The sequence below is a fragment of the Phalacrocorax aristotelis genome, chromosome W, assembly GCF_949628215.1.
Source record: "Phalacrocorax aristotelis chromosome W, bGulAri2.1, whole genome shotgun sequence".
Classification (NCBI taxonomy): Eukaryota; Metazoa; Chordata; class Aves; order Suliformes; family Phalacrocoracidae; genus Phalacrocorax; species Phalacrocorax aristotelis.
In genome coordinates, this window is record NC_134310.1 from 30,378,317 (window position 1) to 30,402,218 (window position 23,902).

The 23,902-nt window shown below is 54.3% G+C and overlaps 2 protein-coding genes and 1 long non-coding RNA gene across 7 annotated transcripts; 2 read left to right on the forward strand and 1 right to left on the reverse strand.

The window, feature by feature from the left end:
• Positions 1-1,504: 1,504 nt before the first annotated feature.
• On the forward strand, positions 1,505-14,473 carry MIER2 (MIER family member 2). Of its 5 annotated transcripts, none has more exons than XM_075077318.1 (12): positions 1,505-2,006; positions 2,559-2,710; positions 3,417-3,602; positions 4,264-4,387; positions 5,035-5,144; positions 5,816-5,885; positions 7,477-7,628; positions 8,399-8,480; positions 8,582-8,676; positions 9,477-9,580; positions 10,617-10,753; positions 11,577-14,473. In XM_075077318.1, exons 1-12 carry the CDS (start codon positions 1,886-1,888, stop codon positions 12,050-12,052), a joined length of 1,809 nt encoding a protein of 602 aa, XP_074933419.1. In that variant the 5' UTR covers positions 1,505-1,885; the 3' UTR covers positions 12,053-14,473. The 5 variants fall into 5 exon arrangements, with proteins under 5 accessions (XP_074933419.1, XP_074933418.1, XP_074933422.1 ...); XM_075077317.1 differs by having other exon boundaries at positions 1,506-2,006; positions 9,477-9,604; XM_075077321.1 differs by having other exon boundaries at positions 1,506-2,006; positions 3,477-3,602.
• LOC142049554 (uncharacterized) lies at positions 14,467-16,918 on the reverse strand. The gene is made up of 3 exons (XR_012657750.1): positions 16,573-16,918; positions 15,423-15,491; positions 14,467-15,289 (listed from the first exon to the last, which is right to left on the reverse strand). It is a non-coding gene; the product is annotated as an uncharacterized LOC142049554 (long non-coding RNA).
• Positions 16,919-18,436: 1,518 nt separating this feature from the next.
• PLPP2 (phospholipid phosphatase 2) lies at positions 18,437-23,616 on the forward strand. The gene is made up of 6 exons (XM_075077348.1): positions 18,437-18,610; positions 21,010-21,161; positions 21,502-21,779; positions 21,981-22,038; positions 22,177-22,353; positions 22,467-23,616. Exons 1-6 carry the CDS (start codon positions 18,559-18,561, stop codon positions 22,602-22,604), a joined length of 855 nt encoding a protein of 284 aa, XP_074933449.1. The 5' UTR covers positions 18,437-18,558; the 3' UTR covers positions 22,605-23,616.
• Positions 23,617-23,902: the final 286 nt, after the last annotated feature.

Below are 23,902 nucleotides of genomic sequence, written 5' to 3' on the forward strand. Positions count from 1 at the left end.
AATAAACTTCTGATTGGTTACTGAATTGTCATCCTGCCATACTGACTTACTCTTCGTTTCAGCACCTGATCGTTAATATAAGATCTCATCATTCCTGAAGCATTCCTGACATGTCTTCAAGCCAGCCCATCCACTGCTAACAGTTTCAGTCTTTGTTTTCAAAATCCTTTGCATGCAGCTCCTTATTGGTCCCCATGCAAAGGAGGCGCAATTGATATATAGATCATTGTCTCAAGAAAGAGAGTTCTGCAGACCACTTTAGAGGGAGTCAGTGTAGACCTCACCTATATCCTTTTCATGGAACTGGGGTAGTTTGCTTGGAAGGATTTATCCAAGAGGGTTTTGTACTTGGTCACATTCCAGCAAGGCCCAGCAAAGGGGCATTGACACTTCCCAGAGTTACAAAGCCGTTTCCTGGTATGACAATCCTCAAAATGGAGGCTGTCCGAATCCTTTCTGTCCCCTTCTTTCATTATCCCATAAACTCCTCCCTTCTCTTTTAGCGTGCACGGTCACTGGGCTCTGCCTGCAGCCAGGCAAAGTGGTCTCCAGTGGGGTTATCTTGCTGCTGATAATCAGACACTCAGGGATGGTGGATTGCAGCGCACAGTGTGTGCTCTGGTTGGACTAGAGGCATCCTCTTTTCACTGGTCCTGGTAGAGGAAGGAGCAAGAATTCCACAGCTGCTTCACAGATCCTTTCCCTTTCCTTCCTTTCGGTCCTTCTCTTGTACAGCAATATCTTCTGCTGCCTTCCAGGCCAACTGTTATCTTAGAGGTAACTATAACTAGAAAATAGCTGCCTCTCTAGTCATTATGGAATTTGCAATATATGTGTTAATACCTCAAGGCACTAACTCAGAACCCAATGTCTGGGGTGGCTTTTTTGGTGTGTACTTTGTTCTCTTGTTAGAGGATTAATTTTGATGTGAAGCTGTGCTATGTTTTCTTAGATAAGTCATAAGAGCCTCGTACTGAAGCATTGTAGATGTCCTGGCTCCCACTGAGTAAGCGAGGAGTAATGGTGCACGGCTGAGATTATTAATGGCTGAGGATCATAAAAAGGTGTCATTGGTGACTGGGGGACTGACACTATGATTTTCTTCCGCAGTCGGATACTCTCAGTCACCCAAAGGCATTGGTTAATTACCTGCTTGCTCCCTACCTAGGCTGAACTTGATGAACAGCATTTCCATGTACAGCAGCCCAAGGAGCAGCAGATGTTCTGGGCTGTTTTCCAGGCCTCAGCCCATACTGCTGCCTGAACTTCTGACCACTGAATGCCAGAAAGCAGGTGTCTGTTCCCAGTGTCTACCTGTCTCACCCTTTCCCACCTCGCCTGTGCCACTCGCAGTCCTACCAGACTCCTTCACTGCCTGCTCAGCCCTAAATTTCTTTGCTCGCCCCCCTGAGCCTTCTGGATGCAGTGAGGCATTAGGGAGAAGCCAGCGTGTGGTGGCTGGCTGCTTCCGATTGCGTCCCCAAAGAGTGGGTCAGTTCATAAAAATGCGGTGTTCAAGCAAGCATGGTGTGTGTATTTGGAATAAGGGCTTAGGGTCAAAATCGTTCTTTATGTGGAAATATAAGTCATAAGGATCTGAGGTCTTAAACTGGTGAGAGGATAAATAATTAGTGGAGTGCAGAAGATAAAAAGGGTAAAATGGAAACACCACGATATGCAGTTAGACACAGAGGGGAAGGTGGTGAATCAGGAGGAGAGGAGGCCTGGAAGAGCTGTTAAATAAACTTGACTAGAGCTCTTTTTGCACAGCACAGTTTCTAATGTTACCCTGTGTGGCTTTTGTTAACTTTTGCTTTGAAATTAAATAAACTACACTTGCTGGTGGGGGTAAGCGGCTGGAGGCATGTTACAATTTTAAGAGCAGATGTCTCAGCCATATTTTTCTCTTTTCTTGAAGGCCTCGGTTGGCAGGCAGAGTCCAAGGGTGGTGCCGTACCCAGCCCACAGTCTATGTCCTGGAGAGCCTGGCCTTCAGAGTGCAGCAGGTAGCCACAGTTTAAGTACGCTTCTGTTTGTTGGTCCGGTTTCCAGAGGAAACAAGGCTTCTGTGATCAGCCTGTCTGTTCCCTTCTCCTTCCAACATCGTCTGAACCTGTTGGTTGATTCCCATGCCATTTGACAGAGGAGTAAAGTCTTAAAGATGCCAAAGCTCCTACAAGTGTCCATTTGCCCGTTCTTGCAGTAAGGGGTAATTAGCCTAAAAATGCCTCGGGCAAAGGAAAGGCTGCCGTGTGCGTTCACACGTTATGATATTAACGAATCCAGTCAGGAGAGGCACATAAACACTCAGAAAACCTTCAGATTCAGCTTTTAGTCAGTTGTGGGACTTGAATGTGCAGAGATCCAGGCTTTGCAATTTAGTGCTCGCGGAGTGACTTCTTTCAGTTGTGCTCCCCGGCCCCTCTCACTCCCTTCTACCTAATCGTTTCCTCTGCATCGTAGCTGCGCACACAAGAGGGGGTCGCCCCAAGCTCTGTCAGATCTGAAGGTTTGGTCTAGCGTGGTGCGAGTATCCCAGCTTCTTCTAATCCCTGCAGTTGTGTCAATGGGCTCAGCGGATCATCGACTGAATCTAGCAGAGATCCTTTCACAGAACTACGGTGTACGGGAAGAAAGGGAAGAAGATGATGATTCTCAGGAGAAGCAGAAATCTTTAGAAGAGCTGGAGAAGAGTTTCAGTGCCTCTCAGGTAAAGGCGGGAAGGGGAATTACCTGCTGGATTTTCTTGTTTGCTTCTGCAGTACTGGTACCAAAGAATTATGCGTGCAACTCTGACTTGCTTGCTCAGCTGGCAATGTGCTGTGTTTAGGTCCACCCATCAACGAGTCTTACTTTTGCATTTGGATAGGAAGGAATGGTTTTGACAACAGGTGACAGCAGCAAGTTTTGGAGTCGTCTTCTGCCAAGAGGCCACTCTGATGAGGCGGTCTCCACTCACCTTGCAGAAGAGCCATCAGCTGTAGGGTGTGTGTCTGTTTCACAGTGGAGGAACTACAAAGGCGAGATGATATGGTGGTCCTGTGGGTGGTCCCACGGAGACCTCAGTGAAACACAAAGTGTGGTGTCGGTGACAGAGACTCTTTTCAGGTCAGGCACAAGATTAGTACAGGGATTTGCTCCTTCCCTTCCTCACTATAAATACAGTTCTGCTGTCTGGCATCTCTTAATCAGCGTGAGATCTAGTATAAAAATTAAGTATATTTTTTAAATGCCCTTGACTCTATTGCTTTGGGGTGAAAGTTCCTGGCTTCTCTATACCTTTGAGAAGAAGAGGTTACGGTGAGTCCTGATAGACCATCCCTCCTTCATTAGGCAGCGTTACCCAAGGCAGTTCAGAGCCCCCAGAAAAGCAGAGCTGCCTTGACTGGCTCTGCATATCTCTGTGTTCACTACAGCTGGTGTTGTACTCGGTGATTGTTCCATTCCTGATGAAGCTTTGTCCTCCTCTCGCTCAGAGCAGTGAAATGCCATTTGAGGAGCTGCTTGCACTTTATGGCTATGAGGCGTCTGATCCCATCTCGGAGCAGGACAGTGAGAGCAATGATGTTACTCCAAATCTCCCAGATATGACTCTGGATAAGGTAAGAGCAGCTGTCTGCTTGGGTGTTTGCTATTACCCTCTGCTGTATCTTACTTGAGACATCTAGTAGCTCTTTTCAGGTGGGATCTGATTAATGCTGGGGGAGGGGGCCTGCCTAGTTCTGGTGTCTCAGTGAGGAGCACCAGGTGCAGAAATTGAATTTAAAGAGTTTAGGGGAGACTGGAGAGAGGATAACTTTTAAAAAGAACACTGTAAAAACTATTTATGGAACTTGGGTTACAAGTCTTTACACATAGATGTGAACCTGTGGAGGGTCAGGGGAGGTTTGTATCTTGCCAGCTGAAGCTATGGCTCCTCCTGTTCTAGCTAAAGTCTGTAGAAAGCTTTTTTTTTTTTTTTTTCCTTCCAGGATCTTTGAGATACTTGCTCTGGGTGGAACTCTGCAGAAAGGGACACTTGCTCTTTCTCTGTCTGGCTTCCATAGGAAGTCTTGGCACTTGTAGAAGTGCTTCTAGGGAAGATAACCTAGGGATGGTGGGGAGTGTGAGAGGGAACCTGTCTTTGGAGGAGCTATGGGAGGGTGAGGAGATCTGTGGATGTGGCCACCATTGGCCAGAAATGCTTTACTCTAGGCCTCACCCGCCCCCCATATTTTTTTTTCAATTTAAAAATATTTTTCACTTTCTTGTTGTTGTTAAAAGGAACAAATAGCGAAGGATTTGCTTTCAGGGGAAGAAGAGGAGGAGACACAGTCTTCAGCTGATGATCTGACTCCATCCGTCACATCCCACGATGCATCGGACCTATTCCCAAATCAGCCTGGCTGTATGTGTCACTAATTTCTAAGTAATTGGTTTTCACTTAGTTGTGATGTGCAGATTAGGGCAAGAATGTTTTTCTTTATTTTGTCATTAAGCTTCCTGACATCATTTTTTTTCCACTTTTCTTCTGGGGGCTGCAAATAAACCTGAATGCCAGTGGTGTTACTGAGCATCCGTTAGGACATGATAGAGCGTAGAATTGTCTTTAGCCGTAGCTCATAACATTGAGAAAGTGAGAATTGTTTTGCTACCTGCTATAATTGCAGTCTGAAAGACCAGTACCTGATCTACACACCTCTAGAAGTGAAAAATTAAGTAGTACTAGTGATGTGATATATTGTGGCAGTTCCTAAATATTGGAGTACACAGGAAGCTGAAGTGCATGAGAGAGACTCAGCATAAAGTGATCTAATTCCTTCTGCTGGCCTGCAAAACAAAGGAGTCTGAGCTCCCCGGGTTGGTCGGCACCACCCGCGTGGCAAGCCTGCAAATTATTTTATTTAAAAGGAGAAAATGAAAGCACAGGTAAGTAGTCACTGAAGAGGATGCTGAAAGTAACTTTAGAACAGAAAATGAAGGAAAGAGTGAACATAGAGCAACAGGAAAAAAAAAAAGGAAACATAACTACAGATCTTTTCCTTTCCTACAAAGCGAACAACTTCCTTGCTGATGAGGACAAAGAGCCGTGTTCATCTCCATGCGCTTCCTCCATGGCTGAGGATTCAGAGGAGGATTCCATCCCATCCAATGAGTGTAAGAAGGTAAATGATCTGAGCGCGTTGGGAAGGGTAGCTAATACAATGGGCCTGAGTCTGAGGAAAGCATGACTCCAAAGTGCTGTAATATTTCCTCAAGAAATTTTCTTTTTTATTTTCTTCTGCTCTGCACTTGCATTTTGTGGAAGGCAGTGGCAGATATGGGTTGCAAGAGGGTTTTTTAATACAGGCTTGAAATCTGTCTGAAATTACCTTCTGCTTCAGATACGGAAAATGCTGTTGTGCCTTGGTAAATTAAACCTGCAGCCTGTAGCCCTATAAAGGTGAAATGCTATGCAATATTCCCAGCAGGATTTACTGAGGTGGAACCATCACATGAAAGAGAGGAGCAGACTTCCAAATTCATCCTGGTTGTGAAGGTTGCTGGAGAGCTTTTGCATTTCTTTATCTCCAGCCTTAGCTGCTTGCCATATATCTTCAACATTAAAACTATGTAAATGCCTAAGGTCCCCAAAGTATCATCTGGTTGGTAGTAAATCTTTTTAGTTACCCTATAAAATAGTCAGGGTTCCCTAGAAGTAATAGTGTCAGTGGGGACTACCGATATATAAATCGGCCTCGTGGTGTCATAGTCCCTAAATCACGAAGTACACCTCAGTGCCTACATGGAGCGTTTTCCATTTCAATTTACCCACTTCTCTGTGGTGATATTTCAGGAGATCATGGTTGGACCTCAGTACCAAGCCACTGTTCCCATCCCCCACTTCAACAGGCACGGTGAAAAAGGTAAGACAAGCTGCTTTATGTATCTTGTTTGGATGTAGGGCTGCTGGCCCGGGCATCTGATGGGGCCCTGGTTCACCAGTTCTGCTCTACGTATCTAGGCGTGGCACCTCTCAGCGTTGACACCAAAATGTACAGCTGCACGTGAGCTGGCTTTAAACTAGCCTGTTTGAATAGGGCTAGTAATACAGCTAGAGAGGCTAAGCTGCTCAGTCAAAACAGGAGTGGTGTGACAGGTTTGGAGGAGGGGTCTCAGCTGTAGCCAAAGAGAAGGAATACCCTTCTGGAGATACTCTGATTTATTTTTCTCTGACACCTTCCTTGAGTAGCCAGAATTATTTTCATTCAGTACTCCCTGGAGCTGATCAGTTTCCCATCTGACAGGATGTCTGCAGAGGAGATGGAAGTGCCTTGATTTGCAGACTGTGTCTAATAACTAGTGCAATATGAGCACCAGCTTGTTGAGTTCCTGAACAAGGTAGCTAACAGAAAGCCACGTCTTCAGAAGTTTCATCCTTCCTCCCTAGTTGTTTTATCCTAACAGACTCTGAGCAAATTAGTTAAAGGAGATAAAAGTTACCCGTTTTGCAGGTACTATTTCATATTTACCCAGTATAGTTCTTAGAACTTTTCACTGTTACTCTATCAGTGCTCTCAGCCTTCTGTATTGAAGGCCACAGATTTAGCGCGTGTTTTCCATAACCTGTATGTTTGCATCAGTGTGAAATGAAAGGAAACTGATAGTGCATCCCGATGGGCATCTTTTATGCCCTGTCTGTAGTGCCTCTGACCTGATTTTAGTGATTCTACAGAGCAGAAGAATTGGTTCCTTTGCCTCTAGAAATGAGTTAAGTACAGAGGGTGCTGATGTTTTTATCTGAATAGAAAAATCTCAATATTTCTGATTATTTTTTTATTGCAAGCAAGTCTTTTTTTCTTGCTTTCCTCTGTGCTGTTATTTTACTTAAACATCTTTCTGCATTGTTGTGTGCTGTGTTCTCGTGGACTAAGAGCCTTGAAAGCCGAAAGGGGCAAGATTCACTTAGTGATGCAGCGTGCTCCTGCTATTCTGTGTGGGTGGAGCAGCTCATGGAGGAGCATTATAAGCTCTCACAGGGGAGGGAGAGCCTTGCAGCTGCTTTGTTTTCTGTCTAGGACAGGGAGAGAGTTTTGGGCCTAGGCCAGGGTTGTAGCTCAGAGCTGCCTTCACCTCCCACTCCTTTTGTTTACAGTGTGCTGGAAAAGGCACCTTAGAACCTAGGGGGGTTTAGTTGCCAGGACTGATGAATCAAAGCAACAACCTTTGAGAATGTGGTAACAAAAACCTTGTCAGCTAACCCTTCTGAAGTGGAAGCGAGCCGAGCCTGTGCTTAGGGCTCTAAAAGGGGTATAAGGAGTATTAAGCTTATCTGCCTCCAAAATCAGGAGGGAAAATGCAGTACCTTCACAGACATGGTTGTCATCTCTGGTGCCGGTTGGAGTAGCAAGCAAAGACTTCCTCCCTCCTGTCTCCTATGCACGTACATGCAGAGTATTTCTCAAAAGCGGCAGAATTCTCTGTTTGATTAGCTTATTCCAGTGCTTTTTCTGTTAGCCTATGAGAATGAAGATCAGCTGCTTTGGGACCCAAACATACTCCCTGAGAGAGAGGTCGAGGAGTTCCTATACCGTGCAGTGAAGCGGCGATGGGACGAACTGTCTAGCATCAGCCTGCCAGAAGGAGAGATGGTGAAGGACAATGAACAGGTAAGCGTGGGGGCTTCTTGCAGCCTGCAGATACCCTAATGGTGCTGGTGTAATAGTGCAACATTGCCTAAAGAGATCCTGGCTGAGACATCCACTTAAAAGAGAACGAGGCCTAACTCCAGTGATCCTCTGCTCCTGCTTCATGGATAAGTGAGGGTGTGCTGCTCAGCTGCAGTCTCAGGAGGCTGTATTAACTCAGCTCCTGTTTGGAAGACGGGAAAGGCTGTAGTGGAGTGCGCCACAGCACTGTCTAGCTTAGTACTTTTCTTCCAAAAAAATAACAGATGTTTGTGGAAAGCGTGTAACAGAACGGGCAAGTACAGAATGGGCGGTGCTTTGACTGTGTTCTCCCAGTACCCAAACTCTCTGAGCCAGAGCTTGCAGCAGGAACATCCTTTTCCATCTGTCCTCTATAGCATTGTCTAATTCTTCTCTGAAGCCAGCAGAAGATCAAACATTTGGCTAAGAAACCTCAGAGCGGTAGTTTCCTCTAAGCTAGCCAGGTTATATTCTCGCAGTAAGTCTGCAGGAACACAGAGGCACACCCGTAATCTGCAGAGCTGCTGGTAGGACCGCGTCTTTTCAGTCCCGGGGTTTGTAATCCAGTGCCTTGGAGAGTGGAATAATCGATGCTGATGATCAAGCTGGGGTTACTGGCAAAGTGGCTCCTGGGAAAAATAAGTTTTACGAAGCGAACGTGAGTCATGAGCAGGTTGGTTTGTGGTGTGTTGCTCAGATATGTGCATCAGTAATTTTCTTCCGTTTCCTAGGCTTTGTATGAACTGGTTAAATGCAACTTCAATGCAGAAGAGGCCCTGCGGAGGTTACGGTTCAATGTGAAGGTTATCAGAGGTGAGAACCTCCCATATGTGGGTTCTACCCCAAACACCAAGGCACACGTAACTTTCTAGACTCTCTACATCTCCTCTAACTCCTCTTTCTTTCTGCTATAGATGAACTTTGTGCCTGGAGTGAGGAAGAATGTAGAAATTTTGAACATGGCTTCAGGGTCCATGGGAAAAACTTTCATCTTATCCAAGCAAACAAGGTAAGGACGCTCACCCCTGCGTCCCACTAAGACAAAGGGAAGGAGGCCGTGCGTTTGCACCGGAGGTATGTTTTGAGCCTCGGCTAATGCAGGAAGTTCAGGACTGCTGAGTTCCGATCCCAGGCTTTGTGTTGACTCATGCTAGCAGGTGATGGGCTGTTCACTGCCCTGCTCTGCCTTATTTTCCAGGTGGGAGAAGTCACAAACACCACTGACCTGCATGAGTGATGTCAGTTAATTACTGATTAGCCCTTTCTGGAGTCTCAAAAGTTCTTTCCAAACTCTCAGCCCTTGCAGTACTTCTGTGAATGAGTGAGTTGAGCATGTGGATGTTTTGTAAAGTCCCCTGGGATCCTCTAGAACGAAAGATGCTGTTGTAGGGAGAGCTGGGCCCCAGGACATATGCTGCTGTGCTGGGAGTTGGCAGAACCAGAGAGTCCAGTTCTACCGCTGATTCACTGTAGGCATGTTGATGCTGACCAGTGAAAATGGACGCAGGTTTGCTCTCTTGATATTGTGTGCTGCTGGAAGCGCAGGAAAGTCCTGCACGGATGTACCGTGTGTGAACCCACGCTGGGGTCCTGCAAGAGCAGTTGTGCACTGTGGGGAGTTCTTTCTCTGGCTGATTACCACCTTGGAAATCTCAGTATGTGCTTCTGTTCTGCAGTGTAGATGTGTCCATAGCAATATAAATTACTGTAATGCACTTAATTTTCTGTGCTGATTAAATAGGAGGATAGTCCTTGCTCCATGAGATGCATCTTGACGTATGGCTTTCTGACTACGATGTTTCTCCTCAGGTCCGCACCCGGTCAGTGGGCGAGTGTGTGGAGTATTACTACATGTGGAAAAAATCAGAGCGCTATGACTACTTCACTCAGCAGACTCGTTTAGGAAGGAAGAAGTACGTCCTCCACCCTGGAGCCACGTGCGTGGAATATTCTCACACTAAAATTAGTAATGTTAACCTCCCAGTGAAGATTCCTGCTGCAAAGCACCTCCGCTTAAAAGTCTGCGCTTTCTGCTCTAGAAGGTTTCTTGGGTGGGAGCATGGAGGGATCCGCTGGGTATTCCCAGAACACAAACGCTGTTAGTGTGGGGAGGGAAGATAAAGAAATTATTTGCTTGGATGTGGACTTCCTTGTGTCAGAAAATACTAGCTTCTTTCAGACAAATGAATTCACAACAATTAAGGCTAGGGGCAGGGATTCAGGGCTGATCTGAGGAAATAACTCAGTTCATTGAGGTTTTGGGAAGGGAGCTTTTTAAGTTAAAAAATACACTATGTCTGGTATTTTGGAGCCTGAATTAATTTCTTTCCCTGCTGCCACCTTTGAGACAAATTTTTGACTTTAAATGTATGCTAATTACAGAAAATGCTTTTCAGAAAGGTTGAAACTGAGATGTTTTAAAAGGTCAAAATGAAATATTTAAGTTGAATCAAAAGCATTAGATGAAGTCTTACTTTTTTTTTTTTAAATGCAAGACAGGAAAGTACCTGAAATCTCACATCCCCCCAGGGTGAGGAAATATTTTCTCATCACTTGCTCTTTGCTGGCACACTAACATTGTCACAACCCACTGCAGTATTCCTATGAAGCTGGCTGTTCCCTGGCGAGAGCGTTTGACCATTTATTTGGCTTTGGAAGGGGCTGGGGCTCAGAGAGAGCTGTGGCACAGAGCGCTCTGTTCTGGAAAGCTGCGGAGCCCATTCTGGTTTATCATGGGCAGGTCTTAGCCATGCTAAGTTAACCGTGATTGCCTCAGTGCAGAGTCTAAACTGGGGTCTGCAGACAGGAAGGGATGGACGTTCATTCTAGTGAGGTCTCTGCAGTCCTGCTGCTTCATTTGTTGATGGGTTTTAATCCCAGTCACTGTTTTCCCTGCCTGCGTCTCTCTGCTCAACAGGTGGTGGCAGTGCTATCTGTCTTTCCCCACAGGGATTACACTGACAATGACTTGGACGGGGGTGAAGTAGAAAATGCCGGTCGTTCTCGGAGCTCCCCACCAATTCCCTCTGCAACTAGCTGCCTGGATTCTCACTTCAGTCAAGATCAGATAGCAATAGAGAGCACAGGTAACTTCCTTTTCTTCTGTCTGCCATGGGGATAACCCGACTCCCTCACTCAGCAGCCTCCTTTGCCTTCCTCCTCTTGCCATTATCCAGCTGTTGCTCTTCTCCCCGCACCTCGCCAGTGTGCTCGCTTTGCCCTGTGTCACATGCGAGCCCCGGGCAGATTTTGGGTGTGAGAAAAGGAGACTTGTCTGTCCTTACATTGACCAGTAGTGACATAAAAAGAATTGTTCCTGCTCTGGGCTTGGCGGGGTGCCCTAGGTCATTCCCAAAGCAAAATGATTTGCACTAACTTCGGGTACCTCAGTTAGGTGCTTCCAGTGCACTAACACACAGACACACTAGACACAGGCAGCTCCTCCGGAGGCTGATTTAAGGCACCACAAGTCAGGCTGTACCTGCGAACTGCTTTCAGAGAGAGCTGGCTGTGAGAAGCCTGAAATGAGTTAATTCCCTCATCATCCTACCGCAGATGAGGGCTTTGTGTAGGCACCTCCCAAGGGCTGTCGGCATGAGGGGATAGGACTTAGGATTTGGCTTATCTTGGAGCGTCTCTGTGAGATCTCCTTTAATTTCCATAGAAATACTGATGGCCTCCCATCTGCTGTCTGCATCTTGCCTTTCTTCGGTGCATGCTGGCAGGGATCTTGGTTGCTGTAATAGGCATTTGTGCCATCAAACAAATACTGTTGTGATTAGGTGGGATGGAACTGAATTCTGTTTTTTTGTATGTTATCGACTCACTCTAGCATTCTTTCACTTGCTGTCCCCCACCCTCTCTCCCTGTCTGTCCCTCCCCCACACTTCCCTCCTTTGCGGTGCGCAGAGCCCCTGAGCGTGGAGAGCACAGCCTGCAGCCTGGGCAGCATGAGTGAATCGGGGCAGGGCTATGAGTGCAGTACTCCTTCAGAGACAAATTGTTCCTTCGACCCCACGGAGGAGACGTCCTCAGGTGCCATCTCGGCTTCCTGCACACAACACACGGTCAGCCCCTCAGAATCAGGGCTCTATGCTTTGCCGCCGGCAGGACCAGGACTAGCAGAGAAGCAGGAGACGTTGCAGAGCTCTGGTGAGACGATAACCATGGACTTCACTCTCCCTGCAGACATTAACGAGGGTTTGCCTTTAATTGCTGGCCCTGTGGATTTGGACAGAGACCCAGAGGCAGAGGTGGCCCCTGCGCAAGTGTCCTTATCGGTCACAGATTTTGGCCTCATTGGCATCGGAGATGTAAATAGTTTTCTGACTGCTCATCAGGCTTGCCCAGCACCTGTGGCTCGGTCAGAGCCTTTGTCACAGTGAGAGTCTCCAGTCACAAACTTGTCACAGACCCAGCAAGGACTTTGACCTGACTGAGTGAAATCCTGGGACTTCCGCTGTTCCATAGGGACAGTTTGGAGCTGTTGGTCAGAATCCGTCTTTCCATCCTCCTTGATCCAAGGCTACAGTGAAACCAAACACCTTTCTGCTCCAGTGTGTCTGACACAATCACGCAAAGCTGGTGGCTGGCTTTAGTGAGGGGGGAGGTCCATCGCCCCCTGTGTCGTTGACCGTGTGTCACCCCAGGTAATGCCAGGCTGTTCAGAGAGTCCCTGCCTCAGGACAGGGGAAATGTCCCTTGGCCCCGGTGGGACAGTCTGAGCGCAGAGATGCTTTGAGAACAGGGATGTCACACCGGCATTTTGGGGCTGGGACGGAGGATCCAGTCTGGAGGGCCGAGAGCTTAGGAAATCCGCAGGGAGCACAGTCCACCTGGGCTGCAGGGCGGTTTGCCTGCGGAGATGCGCCCGCAGTGCCAAAAGAAGATGGGGAGTCTTGGCCCTTCACCCACAGATAGTGTGTTGCAATAGAAGTCATTCTCCCCGTTCCCCTCCCAACAGCTGTCCTGCACTCCTGAGCTGTGGGTCACGACGGGCATGCACAGTGCTGTTTTCAAACCTCTCGCAGCTATGCGTGTCTTCCTGCCCACGCTGCCACCAGCTGCAGGTGGGATGTGGCCTGGTCCAGCCCTTTGGCAGAAGCATCAGGTCTTGGAAAGGGATACTGCGTGGTGCAGTCGCACCGTGTGCACTTAAGTCCTTCTCACGTTCCCTTGCAGTGCTGGGCCGTGGAGAACTTGTACTGGGAGTAAAAGGAGTTTCTAGACCCACAAAGCGACGTCGGCCCCAGAGCGGTGCGGTGCTGCCGCTTCTGTTACTGGCAGTGAATGTCTTGATCCTTGCTGACGGCTGCAGTACAGGAGGGTAAAATGCAGATGAAAACATCTGTAACTTCCTAGCTTGTTAAAGCAATTTGTCAGCTGCGGGAGGAGGAGGTTGCTTCGCTCCCAGGGCACCAAGCTCCAGGGCACACCAGTGCTAGCACAAAGTCCCAGGCAGAAGAGCATGGAAGTCCCAGGGCAGCCCTGCCCCTTTCCGATCACAAAAATAGCTCTCTGTTTTCTGAGAGGAAAGTATGCCTTCACTGCCATTAGCAATGTTTCAAGGAGGTGACGAGGGCGGCCCCGCATGGCAGCGAGGTGGCCGGCTGCTGTGCAGAGAGCCACAGTGGTACGTTTGTGGGTGTGCTGGAGTCTGGAGCTGCTTCACTTCCTGAATGTTTTCCAGGTCTGGGGTTTGCTACTGGCTTAAGTACACGTGTTCTCATTCTCCTTTTTTCCATGCAGCGAATGCTGTCTGATGACTTGCTAGGCAAGGCTCCGGTGCAGATGTTCTCTTCCTCCAGCCGTTTTCTGCATTTGGGAGGGGGTTTGGGTTGAGGCTTTTTGCTTGTTTTGGTAGATGCCTTCGGGCTGTGATCGCGCAGTTGGTTCTGCTGCCAGTGGATTTGGAAGATGACTACAACCATTAGCCTCGATCCTCCTTTTACCCAGCCCTGTGAAGCTGCGCTCAGCCCTGCAGCGGGAGCATGGAGATGGCATCACGCAGCTTCACAGGATGATAGGATCAGACAGTGTCTCTCATCTTCCAAGCCCCAGACCTGTTTTGCGTGAGTTAGCAGGGGTTTGCTTTGGTCCCTGGCCAGCTCTGAGAGGTGCCGAGCTCCAGACACACACAGATGCCTTGACCCGGCATTGCTTTGTCAAGCAGATGTGGTAACTGGAGGTCTCCCCTCCGGCTGCACCCAGTTGCTGGAAACAGAAAGCAAATACGAGTGCCCGCTCCATAGTGGAACTGCCCAGGCTGTGATTCCCCTTTTCTGGGGGAGAGAGGAAGCTCCTTGGCTGAAAGGAGAAGAGGAAGCAGGGTGAGAGCACGGGCAGCCCTCCCAGGGAGGGCCAGGCCTTGGCATCTCCTCTCCATCAGCCAAGAACATTCTTAGTTTTCCTGAAACCATTTTTTCTTTGGTTTGTTTCAAGCCCTAACGAAAGGAGAGGGGAGGCTGGAGGAGGCAAAAATGTCTCTTATTTATGTTCTTCAGTGTTGTTTACAGATTCGCATGGGGTCTTTCAACATGAGTGCGGCGCTTTTTCCACATAACTTTAAGGGAGAGGGGTGGAAAGGGCTGGGGCAGGGAGGGGGAGTCGCTTGGGGAGGAGGTTTGTTTTTGTTTTTTTGTTAGGGTTTTCTTTTTCCTTCTTACAAAGCACATTCACTTTGAGCCGCTCCCAATGCTGGACTCTTTTCCCCCCTTCCTCCCCCCAAGCCCTACACTGTGAAGTGATACTGCCTTGAAGACCCCTCGATGTTATTTATTTAATTAAAAAACCTAATTTGAAAGTGAGATGGAAGCCTGTCATGTTTTTGGAGACTGAGGTGCCGCAGTCCTGTGTGTCATGATGGCAGAAGCAAGAAAAGGGGTCCTTGTCTTTTCGGTCAGATCCTCTCCCAGCCCAGGCGAGTGCTCCGGGGGCAGGGGCGAGATGCCCGGCACAGCGCGCGGGAAGCTGGCGGCAGCAGATGCTCATGGTCCCTAGGAGAGGGGGCACCCAGGGCACGGTGTGTGGCTGAACACTGATCTCGGGTCTCTCCTTGGGGAGGCGGCAGGCCAGGTAATGGCCCTGGAGCTCTGTGGGATCATGTCCTCCTGTATTGGGTGCTATGATTCCATGTCAGAACAGCCCTGAGGTCCTGGTGCAGAATCTGAACTTGACCTACTCTTGAATGTAGCTGCTTCTGCTTGGCAAGGAGCATCTTCATCCCGGGTTCAGTGAAGAGCTTGTGCCTCCAGCCTGCCCTGCCAGAGCCAGGTCTGTGGTGCAGGCGCTCCCCACGGCCGGAGTGTGTGTGAGCTGCCCCGGTTGCCTGTCGCTGCTGTCCTGGGGGGTCTGAGGATGGTTTTCAGGGTATCTCCTTTCTTCGTTCCTGGCGCTGCCCACTTTCCTGGGCCTTGTACCAGGGATGCCATCACAAGCCGGGAGGAGGCCCAGCTTCCTTGGCTGCGTTTTCCCTCCTGGTGCTGTGTGTGGAGAGGGGGAATTATTCATTGCTCTTACAGGTGCCCTGAGTCCTCTGAAACCCTGGCAGCCTTCAGAGAGCCTGTGGCAGTGGGAGGCAGGGGTCCATCCACGTTTCACTGGCTTCAGCCAGAAATAACATCCTGGAGGCGAGAGAAACGTTCCTGCTGCAACTGTGTTTTATGCTTCCTCAAGAAAGCTCGTTACTCGCCACAAAGCCTCTGTTTTGTCAGAAACCCCTTAAATTCTGTTCCCCAGCTCTTGCCTAGCTCTCACCTTCTGTCCCAGGGCCTTGGGGTGGTAGGGGGGCTCACATCTCTCTCGCTGACAGCTGGAAAATGCCACCTGGAAAACCAGCAGGAAAGGGGCAGCCCACCCCGCTGTTTGGGAGCATTCCCGCCCTGCATTTCTCCTGGCAGCTCAGCCGGGCAGGGCAAACACCCGCTCGGCACAACACCGGCCTGCGGTGCTGCGCGGGTGGGAGCAGGCAGAGCGTCCCCGCTGCTGCCCGTGCGGTGCTGGGCCGTACGGCAGCACACCCCGGCTGCTGCGGCCTGGACCAGCGCCGGGGCTCAGCTCTGCCTGGGGCTCAGCTCTGCCTGGGGCTCAGCAGCGGAGCATCGTTTGCAGCCAGAGCGGGGCTTCGGCTGCGCAGCCCCCCCCAGCTCCCTCCAGCAGAGGCCGGGCTGCGATGGCAGCCACGGCGCAAGGGAGGGGAGCAGGTTCCCCTCTTCCTTCCTTCCTTCCTTCCTTCCCCTCCTTGAGGAGCGTCAGGAAGGGTGGGTGTACTTGAAGCCCTCGGGTGGGATCGCTGTCGCCCATCTTGTCGCATCCTTTGAAATACCTTTTTTGGCTCTGTGTGACCTGAGCACCATTTCTGCGGGTGTGAGATCAGCAGGACCAACGCCCCACCGAAGGCTCCCGCATCCCCGCAGCCTTCGGGGGAGTTTCCTCCCTGCTCCCAGGGCGCAGGAAGGCGGGCAGCGATGTCTGCCCGCCTCACGGTCCCCACGCACGGCCCCGGCGAGGCCGCTGCAGCCGCGCCGCTCCGACGGCAGAGGGGGCCGCAGCCCCGCGCCGGGGGACCCGCACCCCACGGGGGTCCCGGCCATCGGGGCGCCGGACCCTCGCCGCCCCCCCCCCCCACCTTCTCCAAGGCGCGGCGGGGGCGGGAGCTCGGCTCCTACGGCCGCTCCCTCTGCGGCGGCGGCGACCCGGGGAAGGGGGTCGGCCGCCCCCAGCAACCGCCGCTCCTCCGGCTCGGGCCGGTGGGAGGCCACCGACTGCCCCCCGTGAGCCTCCGTGGGAGGGGGCGGCAGCAGAGACATGGGCAAACCTCCGGCAGCGAGGGGAGAAGGGTTCTGTTCCCCCCCCCACCCGGAGCAGAGCATCGGCAGACCCCCCGGGCTGGGGTCCCAGCACTCACCCTGGGGCTGGGAGGGGCCGGGACCGGCATCCCGTGGGAATCCATGGGAAGTCCAAGTGCGGTTGGAGGAAATGTAACAAACAGGGCCCAAATGGTGCCAGGCCTCCCCACGACGCCACCCCTCCCGGCAGCCAGGGCTGTGCCACTGGGCCCTGCACGGCTCTGCAAGGTCCTTTGCTGGCCGGGGCCCTGTACTGAGTAGGGGGAGTCTGAGCAAAGAGTGCCAGACCAAGCTGAGGGCAGGGGCTTTCTTCTGTGCCTGTGACACCCCCGAGTGCTGGGCCGAGCTAGGACCAGACAGTCCAGCCGGTCTGGGCCGTTGCTGGGAGGCTCCCGCCACCCTGGCACCATCTGACAGCCGCGGCACCATGTGGGGCAAAGTCCTGCCTGTGGAACCCGCTCCATGAGGCCATGCTGCGCAGGCAGGGGAGCAGCTGCCTTATCTCGCTCCCCTCTACCCTGCTCCAGTATGGAGCCATGCACCGACAGCATAGGTCCGCATGACCCCACTGGGCCATATTCTGTCCTTGCTGAGCCCCACACTGCCGCATCTGTGCCTCCATGATGGCCCAGCCCAGGGCACTTCCATGCCAGCTGCGAGGGTGGCTCAGCACGGCCAAGGACTGCTGGGGGCTGTGACACAAAGGGGTGTTTTATTAGTGGTGGGACAGACTCTATTAAACCCCGCATCCCCTTCACAATACAGCCAGGGAACCCACAGGTGCCACCCAACCTCATCTCCTCCAGCATCCCCTCAGCTCTCCTGCCTTGGGGCTTTACCCACCTGGCACCAAGATTTGGGGCCTGCAGGCAGCACGCGTGTGGGAAATCCTGCCGCAGCAGCTGTGCCAGGGCCCCATCGATGGACGTTGTGCTAGGGCCCCATCGACGGAGGTTGCACGAGGCCGAATTGGAGCAGAGGAAAGCTGGCAAGTGATTCTGCCCCTCTCCTTAAACCCCAGGGCAGCCCGAGAGCGTTTCCAGCTCTGCTGGCTTCCCACAACAGCCTTGACATTCTCCACAGGCCATTCACACTGCACTTAAATAAACCAGCCCAGTAGCTATCATTTGGGTGGTTTCTGTATTATTTATGTTTCCTTCCATTCCTGACCAAGAGTTGGGCCTGGAGCAAACAGCTGGGCTGCGGTCACCCTCGCTCCCGCCAGGGACTTGCTGCAGAGACCCGTGATCAAACCCTTGCTCCAGTTCCTGCTCCAAGTGCAATCAGCCCAGCACGTCCCCAGCCCCAGTGGGCAGCACCGGGAGCCTGTCCTGCTCTGACAATGTCTGAGGCACGGGAAAATGCCACTCCATGTTTGAGCGGTCAAATCACAGCTTAAAACAATCATTTGCCTCATCCAGTGTTTAAATCTGACTGCTCTGCTCCCCACCAGCCTCTCCACTGCATCCAAATGCTCCCAGAGAACCCTCCTTCCCCCCAACAACCAGCATCGCAACTGAGTCAGCCCTGTATCTACTCCACAATAAAACATGCTGATGCAACCAGCACATTTTGGTGGCCACGTTCTTCCACTCTCGTGTTTTTCTTTTTTTCCCTTGTTTTTCTCAGGAAAGAAGCCCGAGGCTGGCAGGACACATGCAGCCCCCACGTGCGGCCTCGCTCCCTTCCTTCTCCCCCTTCTCCTTGCCACAGCGACGGGCGGCAGCGGAGCCGGGGCGGGGGCACCGGCCCGGGGAAGCGGGGGGACGGGGAGGCCGGATCCGAGGGCGCTGGAGCGGGGCCGGGGGAAGCGGCTGGAGGCGAGGAGGTCCGGATCGGCGTCGGGGCCGCCCCCGGCCCCGCAGCCCGCCCCCCGCCCGCTCCCGCCCCGCCCCAGCCTGCGGGCGGGGGCACCGGCTGCCGGAGCCGCCCCGCTCCGCCCCGCCCCGTCCCGTCCGCCCGGACTTTACCTCCCGGCCGGGCCCGTGTCGTTCTGGGCCATGTGAGCCGCGGGGCCGGGCCGCGGGGCCGCCACCGGCAGCGGGATGGAGCGCAGAAAGGTCTTCGTGGTGCTCGACGTGCTCTGCCTGGCGGTCGGTGAGGGCTCGGTACCGGTGCGGCCGCGGCGCCTCCGTCCCGGGCGGCTCCGGAGGGTCCCCGATCCACCTCCTCCTCCCCCCCCCTCCCCGTCCGATTCCCCCCACGGTGGGGCTGTGTCGCGGGCTGGGGATGGGTCCGCGGGCGGCACCGGGGGTCCGGGGCTCCCCGCGCCTCTGCCCGGGCCGGCCCGCTGCCGGTGCTGCGGGGCTGGGCCGGGGGCAGCCCGGGAGGCACCTGCCCGGCCCGGGGCTCTGGGCCCCGGCGTGGAGCTCGCCGGCGCCGCTTCGCCCTCGGGGCGGCTCGGTGAGGGGTAGCAGGGCTGGGCGGGCACCGGCTCCTGCCCCGGAGCTGTCGGGCCCCGCCGCGGAGCTGCCGTCCCGGCGCGGGGCCGCGCGGTGTCCGGACGCCTCGGGGGGGCCCCGCAGCGCCCCGGGAACGTGCCCGGCGCGGGGCTCCGCGGTGCGGCCAAGGGGGAGCCGGGGGGCGCCCGGGGCGGGTCCGGCGGCCTCCCCCGGGGAGCCGGGGGTCGGAGCCGGTCCCGGGCCGGGAGGCGGCGAGCAGGGCCCCGGCCCCGCTGTCGGGCTGGGGGAACGTTTCCTTCTGCCGCCGCCGGCCGGGCCCGGCGCCCCCGGGGTCTCCGCAGCCCCGGGCGGTTGGGTTCAGGGTACCCCTTCCCAGCACCCCACAGCCTCCCCCCTCCTGCCCCATGGTGCAGGCAAACGCCCATTTCTAAAACTGACGCTGGCAAACACCTAATTAAGACGGACTAAAAATAAAGGCCCAGGTCGTAATTTCAGCCTGAACCTCCCGGGCCGGGAGTTGCTTTCTTGGGCTAAGCACCGGTGGGGAGAGGCAGGTTCCTGTTTTCGTTCGGGTCACTCTTCTCGCTCGTGTGCCGGTGCCTTTTATTTTTAGGGGAGCTTTTTTGGAGGATGAAATTATCCAGAAAGAAAACTGGTGTCTAATTTGAGCTGCAAATTAATGTTTGAGGTGTATGCGAGGCGCCTGCAGACACCCCTGCGCCGGGCAGCCGGCTCCCCGCAGCCGGAGCGGGGTGGGAGACGCGGGGGCTCGTCCCAGCTCCGTGGCAGCGCTTTTTGGCTGCTGCTGCCTCGGCTCGGGGGGAGCAGGGGGGTGGCGGGGGGGGGCGGACTGGTATTTTAGTATCTTTCCGTACTCCCCCCTTCCCCCTGCTTGGTGAGCGCAGGAGGTGGAGGGTCCGGGCGCGCAGGGACCCCCCGGCTGCCCCCCGCGGGGAGGAGGGTGCATGCGGGGACAAAGGTGCGTATTCCCGGGAGACGGTGGAACAAGGGGAGGCGGAAACCTCCGGGAAAGGCGGAACCGGGAGAGGAGCCCGGGCTTAAGGTGGACTGCGAGCCGAGGGAGGACCGCGCTCTCTGGGGCCTTTCCCCAGGGGAGAGCCCCCCCGAGGCGGCTGCGCCCCGTGTCCCCCACGGCGGGTGCCTCCAGCCCTCGGCCTTGCCCTGGCTGCTCTCGGGGCCACCCGGCTCTGCCTGGTCGGGCGCTGCCGGAGGAAGCATCCCCTGGGCAGGGTCGGAGCGGCTGCAGGGGCAGGACGTCCCCTTTCAGCAGAGGATTTGGCATGCCTGCTGCACGGGGCAGAGACCCCCAAACCCCGTTTTAATCTCGGGGATGACCCCATCCAGGGATGAGCTCTAAGATGCCTGTGGCCAGGGTTGGGGCACGCTGGGTGGAAAAGCCTCCTTGCCTGGACTGATCCAGCTGGTCGCAGCATCTATCCAGAGCCCTGCCAGGAACCAGGGGAGAGGAGAGGCTAGCAGGAGTGAGGGCTGCGGGAGGGCGAGGGTGGGAAGCCAAGTGCACTGGGGTCCAACTGTGCCTGGGCGGATAACCCACTAGCATCTCCAGGCACTGTCTCTCCTGGAGCTGGTGTGAGGGTCCTACTGTGACCATCTGGGGCCTGGGGGCCCTTTCCTGCTGTAAATCAGGATTGCAAGATGCCTGTGCTTGTTAATTCTAATGAGCTCCATCCTCCTGGGGAGCGTGAGGACAAGGCATAAGATCAGCCTTCGTCTCCTGCAGCAGGCCCTGCGACTGCTGTGCCTGGGGAGAAGTGGGACAGCTGTGGGGGCTCTGCAGGTGCCTGGTCATGGCCGTCTTGTGCAGTATCTGGGCGCTGCAGGCAGCTGCGAACTCTGATAGGGCCCTATCAGCAGTGGGGCCAGCATGCTGGCGGGGCAAGTCCTCCTGCCCTGGGCGCAGGTGGCTTGGGACTGAGTCCCAGAGGGTATCCCTCCCTGTTAGCGGCGAACAGAGACACAGGGGCAAGGGATGGGGACACCATGTGGTGCTGGGTGCCTGCGTGGAGCCTGCAGGCAGGTGTCCCCAGTCTTCACCTTCTTTCTGCCTTACAGCATCTTTGCCCTTCATCATCCTGACACTGGTGAACTCCCCGTACAAGCGGGGCTTCTACTGCAATGACGACTCCATCCGTTACCCCTACAAGGTGGACACCATCACCCATGGCCTCATGGCTGGGGTCACCATCACCTGCACAGTTGTCATTGTAAGGAAACGCCATCCCCTTCCCTCTGGGGCAGGGACATCCTGGCCTGTTGTGTCCAGGAGCTGGGCCCCAGCACAGCCCGCTTCCAGATCCCTGGCAGGGCAACAGGACCCTTCAGTCAAGCCCTGCTGTGCTGGGGGTCAGGAGCTCCCTACGGGCGGCAGGACCACTGTCCCATGGGGCTGGTTCCCTACAGGGAGGGGGAGAGGCCCCGTGAGCTCCTGTGGCAGATGGGTGCTGGGGGCTCTTCTGCTGCAGACCCAAGAGCCAGAGCATCCCGTACCCTGGTGCTGGGGAGCTGCTTGGTAGCCCTAAGACCTTTGCCCCTTGGTCTCTGCAGATCTCATTTGGGGAGGCGTACCTGGTCTACACAGAGCGCCTCTACTCTAAGTCAGAGTTCAACAACTATGTGGCCGCCCTCTACAAGGTGGTGGGGACCTTCCTTTTCGGGGGGGCCATAAGCCAGTCCCTGACTGACCTGGCTAAATACATGATCGGCCGTCTCCGGCCGAACTTCCTGGCTGTCTGCAATCCCGACTGGTCCAAGGTGAACTGCTCCATCTACGTTCAGCTGGAGAACGTCTGTCAAGGGGAGAGCAGGGAGGTCACTGAGTCCAGGTGAGCCTTGGGGCCACAGGATGCATCCCCTCCACCCACCTGGCAGTGCCGGGCTCCTGTGGTCTGGTGGCAGTGCCAGATGGGTATCGACACTTGCCTGCTGCAGGGCAGAGCCTGCAGAGCAGGTGGGGGGCTTGTGGGGGGCCAGTGGGGCACTAGGGGCTTGTTCTCATGGCCTGACCCATTCCTGTTATCCCACAGACTGTCCTTCTATTCTGGGCACTCCTCCTTTGGGATGTACTGCATGATGTTCCTGGCGGTAAGTGCCATGCGTGGGAAGGCAAGCGAGCCCGTGCGGGTCCCATTCCCCTAGACAGGCCGGTGCCCCAAGCACCCTGTCTTCAGGCTGGTTGGTGCCCCCTGCGCTGGGTGATTGCTCCCCCCCTTCCCTGCCCAGCTCTACGTGCAAGCCCGGCTGGTGGGGAAGTGGGCCCGGCTGCTGCGCCCCACCATCCAGTTCTTCCTCATCGCCTTCGCCATCTACGTGGGCTACACCAGGGTGTCCGACTACAAGCACCACTGGAGCGATGTGCTGGCGGGGCTGCTCCAAGGGGCTCTCATTGCTGTCCTCATTGTGAGTGTCCCCTGCACAACTTGATGCTCTGCTGAATTGCTGCTGGCTGCAGCTCAGCCTGCTGGGGGGGTCAGAGGGGCACCCAAACCCTCTTTCCCGTCGGTCTTTTCCAGGTCCGCTATGTCTCTGACTTCTTCAAGCACCGTCCCCCGCAGCAGCGTGATGAGAAAGACCCAGAGCACAAGCCCAGCTTGCCACTTGCTGTGAGCAACCCCGACCGCAATCACTACAGCTACCGGGGCGCCCAGTGAGCTGCGTGCAGGCCATGTGCACCGGACTGCAGACCTGCCCCTCGCTGCGCTCTGCACCTCTGCTGGCGCAGGGGACGGGGACGCTGGCTCTCTATTAACCATTGGCTCCACGGCTCTGGTGCATCTCACTGCCGCAGGTACCTACAGGACAGCCCTGCCCCTCCCCGCTCCTGCAGCGCTGTGGCTCTTTGCTCCCCATGCCTGCGGTGCCTCTGTGCTTGCTGGTGCCCAGTGATCCCAGCACCCTGCCCACGGGAAGGGGAGGTCCTCGGTCCCCTGCGCATCTGAGTCACCCTCCAAGGCTGCCGTCCCAGCCCTCCACGTGGAGGGAGGGAGGGAAGGGTGGCACGTGGGGGTGGATTTATCAGGCTGGCAAACTGCACCGAGTGAAGAGCAAACTCGTGGGGAAGTCTGAGGCAGCCTGTGCTGAGCGTGTGTTATCCCTGTCAAATTATCCAGCCTTATGAGTACAAATCCTCACAAGCACAGGGGGAGGAGGACAGCTGCTGGGCTAGCAATACTTTTTTGGAAAGGATTAAAGCAATCCAGAGCTCTTCTCTGTTCCCTGATTACCTTTAAAAGCAGTCCTGGCTGCCAGCAGCTGGTGTGAGCGTAAGGTGCACGGGCAGGCTTTTCTCTCTCACTGACGCCACAGTGCTGGAAGCGAGGGCTTCTTGCACCCTTCCTGCTTTGCGCCTGGCTTGGGACAAGGGGGGGATGCTTGAGCCTTTGTCTCTCCTACAGCTTCAGCTGATGCTTTAGAGGGTGAGGGAGGGTAGGGGGAAGGGGAGAAGCTTTCTGTGGTAAAGGAAAATAAATGGGGATGTGGAGCTGGACACAGGACTCCGAATGCCCTGGGATGGTGGGGAATGGGTCACAGAGCAGTCCCATTGTCCATGTGCAGTTGCCTTCGGCACTGGAGCGCTGTGGGCCTCTTTTTAAACTACATGCATTTTCATTATGATGTGTTTTTATAAAAATGTGTTTTTTAAATTAGATCATCCTTAAAGAATGTCTGTGTCAGGCCTGTTCTCTTAATCCATAGATGGTCCTGGCCTTGGAATGGATGGGCTTAAGTGTTTAGGGTTTCCTTTTCCAGGGGAAAGGGGTCTGAAGCCCCTTGCTAGCGGGGAGGTTTGCTGGCAGGGGGGAAGGCTATTAGGGTTGCTGGGCCCCTTTCCCAGTTGTGCCGGGAAAGCTGGGCTTGACCAGGGCCGACGGGATGGTGAGGGGCCGATGGAAGCAGCATCCTCCCATGGGAGGGAGCCCCAGCAGAGATGGGGCTGGCCAGGCGGTCC

Excerpts from the sequence above, each read along its gene's own strand:
- PLPP2 (XM_075077348.1), top strand. The coding sequence starts at position 18,559 with ATGGAGCGCAGAAAGGTCTTCGTGGTGCTCGACGTGCTCTGCCTGGCG. Across the intron at positions 21,162-21,501 it reads TCACCTGCACAGTTGTCATT|ATCTCATTTGGGGAGGCGTA; the intron begins GTAAGGAAACGC and ends TGGTCTCTGCAG. Across the intron at positions 21,780-21,980 it reads AGGGAGGTCACTGAGTCCAG|ACTGTCCTTCTATTCTGGGC; the intron begins GTGAGCCTTGGG and ends GTTATCCCACAG.
- MIER2 (XM_075077317.1), top strand. The coding sequence starts at position 1,886 with ATGTCTCAGCCATATTTTTCTCTTTTCTTGAAGGCCTCGGTTGGCAGG. Across the intron at positions 2,007-2,558 it reads TGGCCTTCAGAGTGCAGCAG|TTGTGTCAATGGGCTCAGCG; the intron begins GTAGCCACAGTT and ends TAATCCCTGCAG. Across the intron at positions 7,629-8,398 it reads TGGTGAAGGACAATGAACAG|GCTTTGTATGAACTGGTTAA; the intron begins GTAAGCGTGGGG and ends TCCGTTTCCTAG.